This window comes from Salvelinus fontinalis, unplaced genomic scaffold (assembly GCF_029448725.1).
Source record: "Salvelinus fontinalis isolate EN_2023a unplaced genomic scaffold, ASM2944872v1 scaffold_0483, whole genome shotgun sequence".
NCBI classification, from domain to species: domain Eukaryota; kingdom Metazoa; phylum Chordata; class Actinopteri; order Salmoniformes; family Salmonidae; genus Salvelinus; species Salvelinus fontinalis.
Window position 1 is genome coordinate 50,968 of NW_026600692.1, and position 11,533 is coordinate 62,500.

An 11,533-nucleotide genomic window follows, 5' to 3' on the forward strand; every position below is an offset into this window, starting at 1 on the left:
GGTTCTTTTTCCAGGGATTTGTTGCGCAGGAACACTCGGAAGTGTGTTTTCTGCTAATGCCAACAAAAAAAGTCCAACTGGATTTACATGACTCCTGCAGGAACATCTTTGCGGTTAGCGAGCGCAAACCCAGTACTAACGGCTGCGCCTGTCGTTCAGCGGTAACTTCAAAAAACCTCGATCACTCGATCCTTGTTGGAAATGTTTTGAGGTGGGCCTCCCGAGTGGCGCAGCGGTCTCATGCCCCGTGTACATTTATTCTCAGGCTGTGCCACAACCGGCCGTGGCCCAGCGTCGTCCGGGTTAGAGGGGGTTTGGCCGTTGGGGCTTTAATTGGCTCATTGCGCTGTAGTGACTCCTTGTGGCGGGCCGGGTGCCTGCGGGCTGAGCCGGTCGCCAGTTGAACGGTGTTTCCTCCGATACATTGGTGCTGCTGGCTTTCGGGTTAAGCTGGCGGGTGTTAAGGAGCGCGGTTAGGTGGATCATGTTTCCGAAGACGCATGACATCGCCTCTCCCGAACCCGTTGGGGAATTGCAGTGATGTGACAGGATCGAAAAGGGGTGTAAAAAATACGAAAATATGCTCTGGGGTGTGGGTTTTTCCGTCTAAGTGACTAGTCCAACAAATTGCTGCAATGGGACAATGCACGCTCCAATGTACAACTTTAACATATCGTCTGTCCAGAAGATGGCAGCAGAGGGCTGTATTATAAAAAGACAAAGAACCAACTATCACCACCAGGTGGCGACACAACCATTATCTAATTCACTGATGCGACCCTCAGTTCAGACAAAATAAATTGGTCCAGACGTTGCTGGAATAATCGTTGACTGTCTTGTACCACCATCGTTTGGCCACACGATGGTGGTACAAGATTGTCAATGATTATCTCCAGCAACGTCGGAACCATTTTATGTTGTTTGAGGGTTGCAAAATTTCCGCTAACTTTCCCAAAAATCCTGATTGGAAGATTGCGGATTTCCTTCTTACTCACTCCCGATTTGAAATATTTGTCAAATCTGTATTTCTGGAAAATCTTGGAATTTTGGGTAGGTTAAAAATTAATTCTGCAACCCTAGTCTGAGCGCTTTCTTTCTCTGAACCTTTCGGGGCATTAGGACCTCTCGGTATCCTGAAGCTCCGTGTCGTAGGGTTGAGAAGTTAGCCATATGACGCTAGGCTAGCTAAAGGCTAGCTAGTTTATGATAGCCTTTCTGTTTGCTATAGGTGAGAGAGGAGGCATTCGTGTCAGCACATATTAGAACATTTTTGGTGTCAGTGTGTATCCAAAACCAGCCAGCAAACTAACATTGCTTAGCCGCAGACAGACAGACAAGCAACACTGCAAACAAGGCCCTTGGGAATTACGAACCGCTAGCAAGTCTGATAATTGTGTTTTTCCAAGAGGACTCCAACGTTGCCTAGCTCTCTGGCTTGCAAACGTCATTTCACGAGTGGTATAGCTAGTCTTGCAACAAGCAAGCAGCAATATAAAAGTAGCATAGCTAGCTAGGTCAACAGACCACGGCATTATTAAAGATGAATGGCATATGTATGAAGAACGAGGGTATAGAGGGGACCGAGAGGTTCGCTAGCCCGGGGAAGGGCAGGGGACTGCGGGCTGTGAAGCACTTTGCTGTCGGAGACTTAGTATTTGTCTGTCCTGCCTATTCCTACGTGCTGACAGTGAACGAGAGAGGAGCCCACTGTGAATACTGCTTCACCAGGTATTGAACTGTCTGTACAACTCTCAGAACATGACTGCGTTGGGTTGTAGAATAGAAATCACATCTAAGTTATATTTGTGGTTCTATCCAGCGACCTGACCAACCTCATTCTGCATGAAAGTTGTATTGCTTTAACTGTGTGTCACTTGATGAAGGATTAGTTGTAGATTTTTCTTAAGGTATTAACAAACCATAATAACATTGTAGCAATAATTGTACATCCTTGAAGGCATTGTGACTAGACGTGGAAGTCACCCCCTACCATGTGGGTTCAGCATGTCTTTCAGAAGCTGACAGTTTAATCAGATCAGGTTCATTCAGTATCTGGCTCAGCTTGTTGTTCAATAATGAATGACGTTGCTTTGACACACACACACACACACATTGAATCAACTTGGGGTGCTGTTCCAGTGACTACTATGGATATTACCCTGATCTAGGATCTGTTTTCCCTTTTTAGATCATAATGATTATGATTACATGTACAGGGTGGACCTGGTCAGCACTCATAGTCTGAGAAGTTTTATGAGACTGCTAGGAGTGGAGTGGAGACTACTACTACAGAACAGCTAGGAGTGGAGTGGAGACTACTACTACAGAACAGCTAGGAGAGGAGACTACTAGAGAACAGCTAGGAGTGGAGTGGAGACTACTGCTACAGAACAGCTAGGAGAGGAGACTACTAGAGAACAGCTAGGAGTGGAGTGGAGACTACTACTACAGAACAGCTAGGAGAGGAGACTACTAGAGAACAGCTAGGAGTGGAGTGGAGACTACTACTACAGAACAGCTAGGAGAGGAGACTACTAGAGAACAGCTAGGAGAGGAGACTACTAGAGAACAGCTAGGAGTGGAGTGGAGACTACTACTACAGAACAGCTAGGAGAGGAGACTACTAGAGAACAGCTAGGAGTGGAGTGGAGACTACTACTACAGAACAGCTAGGAGAGGAGACTACTAGAGAACAGCTAGGAGTGGAGTGGAGACTACTACTACAGAACAGCTAGGAGAGGAGACTACTAGAGAACAGCTAGGAGTGGAGTGGAGACTACTACTACAGAACAGCTAGGAGTGGAGTGGAGACTACTACTACAGAACAGCTAGGAGTGGAGACTACTAGAGAACAGCTAGGAGTGGAGACTACTAGAGAACAGCTAGGAGAGGAGACTACTAGAGAACAGCTAGGAGAGGAGACTACTAGAGAACAGCTAGGAGAGGAGACTACTAGAGAACAGCTAGAAGAGGAGACTACTAGAGAACAGCTAGGAGAGGAGACTACTACTAGAGAACAGCTAGGAGAGGAGACTACTACTAGAGAACAGCTAGGAGAGGAGACTACTACTAGAGAACAGCTAGGAGAGGAGACTACTACTAGAGAACAGCTAGGAGAGGAGACTACTAGAGAACAGCTAGGAGAGGAGACTACTACTAGAGAACAGCTAGGAGAGGAGACTACTACTAGAGAACAGCTAGGAGAGGAGACTACTAGATAACAGCTAGGAGAGGGGACTACTACTAGAGAACAGCTAGGAGAGGAGACTACTAGAGAACAGCTAGGAGAGGAGACTACTAGAGAACAGCTAGGAAAGGGGACTACTAGAGAACAGCTAGGAGAGGAGACTACTAGACAAAATCATTCCTGACTCTCTGGGAGAGGAGAGGCCTTTATATCTTCACACACACAGACCTATACACACCATTGCCTTGCTTGTTTCTGGAGACATGCCCAGATTTATTTATACACACATATATGTATTTAGGAACGTGACCTTTCTCTGCACCATGTGCCCTTAAGAGAGATGGGTGAGAATAACCCTCACTGTGTGTGTGTGTGTGTGTGTGTGTGTGTGTGTGTGTGTGTGTGTGTGTGTGTGTGTGTGTGTGTGTGTGTGTGTGTGTGTGTGTGTGTGTGTGTGTGTGTGTGTGTGTGAGAGAGAATAGTGTGTAGTTAATGTGTTTCTTATCCTTTCTGTTGATGATGTCACATCTCGCTCTCTTCCTACCTCCCCAGGAGAGAAGGCCTCTCCAAATGTGGACGATGTAAACAAGCGTACTACTGTGAGATGGACTGCCAGGTATAGTGTAAATGTATCTACCACTGTACTGTAGGGGCTGAGAAAACAGTCCCAGTCAGAAATCTACTCCCCATGGAAAGTGTGTTTCAGAGAAATGGAGCCCTGGCCACGAGGAAAAGTTCATAGTGAACCCACACCCCCAGTGTAACTCCTCCCCCAGTGTAACTCCTCCCCCAGTGTAGCTCCTCCCCCTCCCCCAGTGTAACTCCTCCCCCAGTGTAACTCCTCCCCCAGTGTAACTCCTCCCCCAGTGTAACTCCTCCCCCAGTGTAACTCCTCCCCCAGTGTAGCTCCTCCCCCTCCCCCAGTGTAACTCCTCCCCCAGTGTAACTCCTCCCCCAGTGTAACTCCTCCCCCAGTGTAACTCCTCACCCCTCCCCCAGTGTAACTCCTCCCCTAGTGTAACTCCTCCCCCCTCCCCCAGTGTAACTCCTCCCCCCTCCCCCAGTGTAACTCCTCCCCCCTCCCCCAGTGTAACTCCTCACCCCTCCCCCAGTGTAACTCCTCCCCCCTCCCCCAGTGTACTCCTCCCCCCTCCCCCAGTGTAACTCCTCACCCCTCCCCCAGTGTAACTCCTCACCCCTCCCCCAGTGTAACACCTCCCCCAGTGTAACACCTCCCCCAGTATAACTCCTCACCCAGTGTAACTCCTCACCCAGTGTAACTCCTCACCCAGTGTAACTCCTCACCCAGTGTAACTCCTCACCCCTCACCCAGTGTAACTCCTCACCCCTCCCCCAGTGTAACTCCTCACCCAGTGTAACTCCTCCCCCCTCCCCCAGTGTAACTCCTCACCCCTCCCCCAGTGTAAATCCTCCCCCCTCCCCCAGTGTAACTCCCCCCCCCCTCCCCCAGTGTAACTCCCCCCCCCCCTCCCCCAGTGTAACTCCTCACCCCTCCCCCAGTGTAACTCCTCACCCCTCCCCCAGTATAACTCTGCACCAGAGCTACATTCAACAGACCAGTGAGCTAATGGAACCACTGGGTTAGACCAGTGAGCTACTGGAACCACTGGGTTAGACCAGTAGCTCTCAAACATCTCCTCGGGAACTCCCAGCCTGTGGACTTACTGTGTTCTGTGTCCATGAGTAAAACATATCTCTAAAATATTCTGTCTCTTTACACAAACAATAGAAGGGCGACTGGCCCATGCACAAGTTAGAGTGTACAGCCATGTGTTCCTATGGGGAGAACTGGTGTCCATCAGAGACCGTCAGACTGGTGGCCAGGATCATCATGAAACAGGTCAGTACGTGTGTGTGTGTGTGTGTGTGTGTGTGTGTGTGTGTGTGTGTGTGTGTGTGTGTGTGTGTGTGTGTGTGTGTGTGTGTGTGTGTGTGTGTGTGTGTGTGTGTGTGTGTGTGCGTGCGCACAATGCATTTGGAAAGTATTCAGACCCCTTTACTTTTTCCAATTTTGTTACATTGGAGTCCACTTGTGGTAAATTCAATTGATTGGACATGATTTGGAAAGGCACACACCTGTCTATATAAGGTCCCACAGGTGACAGTGCATGTCAGAGCAAAAACCAAGCCATGAGGTCAAAGGAATTGTCCATAGAGCTCCGAGACAGGATTGTGTCGAGGCACAGATCTGGGGAAGGGTACCAAAACATTTCTGCAGCATTGAAGGTCCACAAGAACACAGTGGCCTCCGCCATTCTAAAATGGAAGAAGTTTGGAACCACCAAGACTCTTCCTAGAGCTGGCCGCCCGGCCAAACCGAGCAATCGGGGGAGAAGGGCCTTGGTCAGGGAGGTGACCAGGAACATGATGGTCACTCTGACAGAGCTCCAGAGTTCCTCTGTGGCGATGGGAGAATCTTCCAGAAGGACAACCATCTCTGCATCACTCCACCAATCAGGACTTTATGGCAGAGTAGCCCGACGGAAGCCACTCCTCAGTAAAAGGTACATGACAGCCCGCTTGGAGTTTGCCAGAAGGCACCTAAAGGACTTTCAGACCATGAGAAACAAAATTCTCTGGTCTGATGAAACCAAGATTGAACTCTTTGGCCTGAATGCCAAGCGTCACCTCTGGAGGAAACCTGGCACCATCCCTACGGTGAAGCATGGTGGTGGCAGCATCATGCTGTGGGGATGTTTTTCAGCGGCAGGGACTGACTAGTCAGGATCGAGGGAAAGATGAATGGAGCAAAGTACAGAGAGATCCTTGATGAAAAGCTGCTCAAGACCTCAGACTGGGACGAAGGTTCACCTTCCAACAGGACAACAACCCTAAGCACACATTCAAGACAACGCAGGATTGGCTTCGGGACAAGTCTCTTTGAGTGGCCCAGCCAGAGCCCGGACTTGAACCCGATTGAACATCTCTGGAGAGACCTAAAAACAGCTGTGCTTTGACGCTCCCCATCCAACCTGACAGAGCTTGAGAGAATCTGCAGAGAATAATGGGAGAAACTCCTCAAAATACAGGTGTGCCAAGCTTGTAGCGTCATACCCAAGAAGACCAGAGGTTGTAATCGCTGCCAAAGGTGCTTCAACAAAGTACTGAGTAAAGGGTCTGAATACTTATGTAAATGTCATATTTACGTTTTTTTTTTTGCAAAGATTTCTAAAAATCTGTTTTCGCTTTGTCATTATGGGGTATTGTGATGTCATTGTGGGGTATTGTGATGTCATTATGGTGTATTGTGATGTCATTACGGGGTATTGTGTTTAGGTTGATGATGGAAAAAAACAATTTAATCCATTTTAGAATAAGGCTCTAACGTAACAAAATCAAGGGGTCTGAATACTTTCTGAAGGCACTGTTCCTGATGCTCCTTGTTGATGTAAAATACACATAATAAAGTAGATATAATTTACGGGTCCTACTATGTGTGTGCGCTAGAGGTCTTCACGTATCCACCTGTAGCCGAATACCCGAGACCCGATCCTCCGGGACCTGAGCTGGTCTTGATCCAGAATTCTAAATAATGTGACAGATCTGGGTCGGTTCTGATATGATTGTGTAATTTTATATAACTTGTCCGGAAAGGCCCGTACAGTTCCGAACGCGAATGCTACAGTCCAGACGTAGAAAAATGTTAGAATTAAAATAATTAACACGCTTGCTTTTCATGAGCGTGACACGTGTTGCTTTTTGTTGCCCAATCAGAAGTCATCAAAGCGGCAGTAGGTTACAGTCATAGAGCCTGGGCAGCAAAAGTAAGGAGATACAGTTGAAGTCGGAAGTTTACATACACCTTAGCCAAGTACATTTAAACTCAGTTTTTCACAATTCCTGACATTTAATCCAAGTAAGAATTCCCTGTCTTAGGCCAGTTAGGATCACCACTTTATTTTAAGAATGTGAAATGTCAGAATAATAGTAGAGAGAATGATTTATTTCAGCTTTTATTTATTTCATCACATTCCCAGTGGGTCAGAAATTTACATACACTCAATTAGTATTTGGTTGCATTGCCTTTTAAATTGTTTAACTTGGATCAAACATTTTGGGTAGCCTTCCACAAGCTTCCCACAATAAGTTGGGTGAATTTTGGTCCATTCCTCCTGACAGAGCTCAGCCTCTGTCCCCTTATAGGTGACGATGACGGTTGAGTCAGGTTTGTAGGCCTCCTTGCTCACACACACTTCTTCAGTTCTGCCCACAAATTTTCTATAGGATTGAGGTCAGGGCTTTGTGATGGACACTCCAATACCTTGACTTTGTTGTCCTTAAGCCATTTTGCCACAATTTTGGAAGTATGCTTGGGGTCATTGTCCATTTGGAAGACCCATTTGCGATCAAGCTTTAACTTCCTGGCTGATGTCTTGAGATGTTGCTTCAATACATCCACATAAGTTTCCTCGCTCATGATGCCATCTATTTTGTGAAGTGCACCAGTCCCTCCTGCAACAAAGCACCCCCACAACATGATGCTGCCAGTTTTTCACGATTTGGATGGTTTTCTTCGGCTTGCAAGCCTCCCCCTTTTTCCTCCAACAATAAAGATGGTCATTATGGCCAAACAGTTCTATTTTTGTTTCATCAGACCAGAGGACATTTCTCTAAAAAGTATGATCTTTGTCCCCATGTGCAGTTGCAAACCGTAGTCTGGCTTTTTAGGGCGGTTTTGGAGCAGTGGCTTCTTCCTTGCTAAGTGGCCTTTCAGGTTATGTCAATATAGAACTTGTTTTACTGTGGATATAGATACTTTTGTACCTGTTTCCTCCAGCATCTTCACTAGGTCCTTTGCTGTTGTTCTGGGATTGATTTGCACTTTTCGCACCAAAGTACGTTCATCTCTAGGAGACAGAACACGTCTCCTTCCTGAGCGGTTTGACGGCTGCGTGGTCCCATAGTGTTTATACTTGCGTGCTATTGTTTGTACAGATGTACAGTGGTACCTTCAGGCGTTTGGAAATTGCTCCCAAAGATGAACCAGACTTGTGGAGGTCTACAATTTTTTTTCTGAGGTCTTGGCTGATTTCTTTTGATTTTCCCATGATGTCTAGCAAAGAGGCACTGCATGTGAAGGTAGGCCTTGAAATACATCCACAGGTACACCTCCAATTGACTCAAATAATGTGAATTAGCCTATCAGAAGCTTCTAAAGCCATGACATAATTTTCTGGAATGTTCCAATCTGTTTAAAGGCACAGTCAACTCAGTGTATGTAAACTTCTGACCCACTGGAATTGTGATACAGTGAAATAATCTGTCTGTAAACAATTGTTGAAAAAATGACTTGTGTCATGCACAAAGTAGATGTCCTAAACGACTTGCCAAAACTATAGTTTGTTAATAAGAAATTTGTGGAGTGGTTGAACAACAAGTTTTAATGACTCCAACCAAATGTATGTAAACTTCTGACTTCAACTGTATCTAAACTATGGAAGATGTAATTAAAATTCGGGAATTAAAAGTTAGAGAAGATAGGCTACAACGACCAAGAGCCAACAGGTAGGCTCCTACTTGATATTCTGAATGGAGTTATTGTTATCTGTAGCTGTAGGATGAGGAAGTGCATGCTCTGCAGCGTTAATTAGCCTAGCTAGCTAACGTTATCTAGCTTAACTAACTTCTCCTAGTTTGATGCAGTCAAAGGGGCCTGCTAGAACGATACCTCTCTCTCTCTCTCTCGCGCGCGCGCTTTATCATCTCCTGTTAATGAAGTAGCTTAAAAAAATGACTTTTCTGCTGCTTCCCTCACCTGGATCCGACCAGGTTTATACGGAACTGGTCTAGTTGTCCTCGGGTCCGTTCGGGAACAGGTCTCTATATTTTAAACATTTTAATTTATGCATATCTGGTCGGTGTGGGAAAGCCCCAGGTCCATTTCGTTTCCAACTTTTTAGACCCATGAAGACCTCTAGCGTGCGTGCGTGCACGAGAAACATTTATGCGTCTAATCAGATAATTGCATATAAAATCCCTGTTAATTTAGTATGATCTCTGTGGACCTAGTAAAGATCAGTCATATAACTTGTATTTTTTTGCATTACCTTTTTAATGCGGCATAAACACAACCAGTCATGATGTTTTCATCTGGCAAACAATCACTTCAAAATCACTTCCTGTTGGCTACACGTTTGTCCAATCACAAAATCATTCCATCCAAACAGTGCACTGATGGAAAGAGACTCCCGTTTACATAAAACCTGAAGGTCGTTTGTCATTAAGTCTGTAGTCTGAACTGATGCTGAATCCTGGCTGACAGTCTGCTGTACGTCTCCAACCCTTATCTCCACTTTGGGGAATTAGTTTTTCTTTAACCGCAGTTTGGAATGGATAGCGCCCGGTTTTTAAAGTGAATTCGCTTCATTTTCATGCAGCTCTGACCATAATGTTAAATAATGGTGTGAATGATTGTGACAGGTTCAGGTTTTACTGTGGTGATAAAACACTTTTACCAGGATGCAGTACCGGACAATAGCGGCTTACTTTCACCCTCTTGGCTATTCCACCATAAATGTTGCTGCTTTTGTGTGTTTTGTGCAGAAAGTCACAACGGAACGTTCACAGTCAGAGAGACTGTTACTCCTCAGTGAGTTTGAAGCCCGTAAGTATTAAGTACACATATTAGATAGTAGCCTACAGGCCTGGTTTATGTTTAAATGTTTTCTGTTTACCAACCATGGTTGGTGTCGATTCAGGTTTACTTCCTGAATTGACATAACTACTGATTTTAATGATTCAGTAAGATGTCTGAAGTGTTATGTGTTTTAGTTGAGTCTATTAGACCATGCCAAGCTTACCTTATCTATTACATATTTATAAATATATATATTATGTATTTTTATATGTATATATATATTATGTATATATATGTATAATGTATTTATATATATATTATGTATTTATAAATATATATATATTATGTATTTATAAATATATATATTATGTATTTATAAATATACAGTGGGGCAAAAAAGTATTTAGTCAGCCACCAATTGTGCAAGTTCTCCCACTTAAAAAGATGAGAGAGGCCTGTAATTTTCATCATAGGTACACTTCAACTAGGACAGAGAAAATGAGAAGAAAAAAATCCAGAAAATCACATTGTAGGATTTTTAATGAATTTATTTGCAAATTATGGTGGAAAATAAGTATTTGGTCAATAACAAAAGTTTATCTCAATACTTTGTTATATACCCTTTGTTGGCAATGACAGAGGTCAAACGTTTTCTGTAAGTCTTCACAAGGTTTTCACACACTGTTGCTGGTATTTTGGCCCATTCCTCCATGCAGATCTCCTCTAGAGCAGTGATGTTTTGGGGCAGAGGTCAAACGTTCCCAATCTGTCCCTCATACCATCACGGCCACTAAATCATCCCCATCTTACAATTGTCTCATTCATCCCCCCTCCTCTCCCCTGTAACTATTCCCCAGCTCATTGCTGTAGATGAGAACATGTTCTCAGTCAACTGACCTGGTAAAATGAGGGTCAATGAGTAACCTATATAAGGAGAGGATGGGCTGTGTGTACGGACACACACACACACACACACACACACACACACACACACACACACACACACACACACACACACACACACACTCCTCTCTCTCTCACACGCTCGCTCTCGCTCTTTCTCTCTCTCTATATATATATGAGAGAGACTGAGGATTGATCTGGACCCAACTCAACATGGAGGAGACACCTTTCACTCCTTCCTGTTCTCTAGCTGTTAGTCAGTCGACGACCATTAGGGGTTCTGCTCAGACAAACAGGACCCTGACCCCTTCCACACACACACACCTCATAAACACATGGCCTAGCAGCATCCGTCCAGCCTCCCTCCCTTCCAACCCCCCCCCCCCCCCCCTGACTGATGGCAGCATGAGGCTAAAACAACTCCACTACTGAAGTGCTCCTGCTTTAGGCTGGCACAGCAGACTTCTAGTTCCTCACAGCTCTGACTGTCTGTCCTAGCCTGGCTGTTGTCTGGCTGGCTGTCTGTCTTTGCCTGACTGCCTGTCTGTCTGTCTTAGCCTGACTGCCTGCCTGTCTGTCTTAGCCTGGCTGTTGTCTGGCTGTCTGTCTGTCTTAGCCTGACTGCCTGTCTGTCTGTCTTTGCCTGACTGTCTGTCCTAGCCTGGCTGTTGTCTGGCTGGCTGTCTGTCTTAGCCTGACTGCCTGCCTGTCTGTCTTAGCCTGGCTGTTGTCTGGCTGTCTGTCTGTCTTAGCCTGACTGCCTGCCTGTCTGTCTTAGCCTGACTGCCTGCCTGTCTGTCTTAGCCTGACTGCCTGCCTGTCTGTCTTAGCCTGGCTGTTGTCTG

The 11,533-nt window shown here is 45.7% G+C and overlaps 1 protein-coding gene across 1 annotated transcript in view; it reads left to right on the forward strand.

The window, feature by feature from the left end:
* The first annotated feature begins 1,084 nt into the window (after positions 1 to 1,084).
* LOC129846221 (N-lysine methyltransferase SMYD2-A-like) overlaps positions 1,085 to 11,533 on the forward strand; it is a 30,093-nt gene continuing 19,644 nt past the window's right edge. Inside the window, exons 1-4 of the mRNA XM_055914223.1 lie at positions 1,085 to 1,728; positions 3,740 to 3,803; positions 4,938 to 5,048; positions 9,752 to 9,812. Of these exons, the coding sequence (XP_055770198.1) occupies positions 1,541 to 1,728; positions 3,740 to 3,803; positions 4,938 to 5,048; positions 9,752 to 9,812 (424 nt within the window). The 5' untranslated portion in view covers positions 1,085 to 1,540. The remainder of the gene's footprint in view (positions 1,729 to 3,739; positions 3,804 to 4,937; positions 5,049 to 9,751; positions 9,813 to 11,533) is intronic.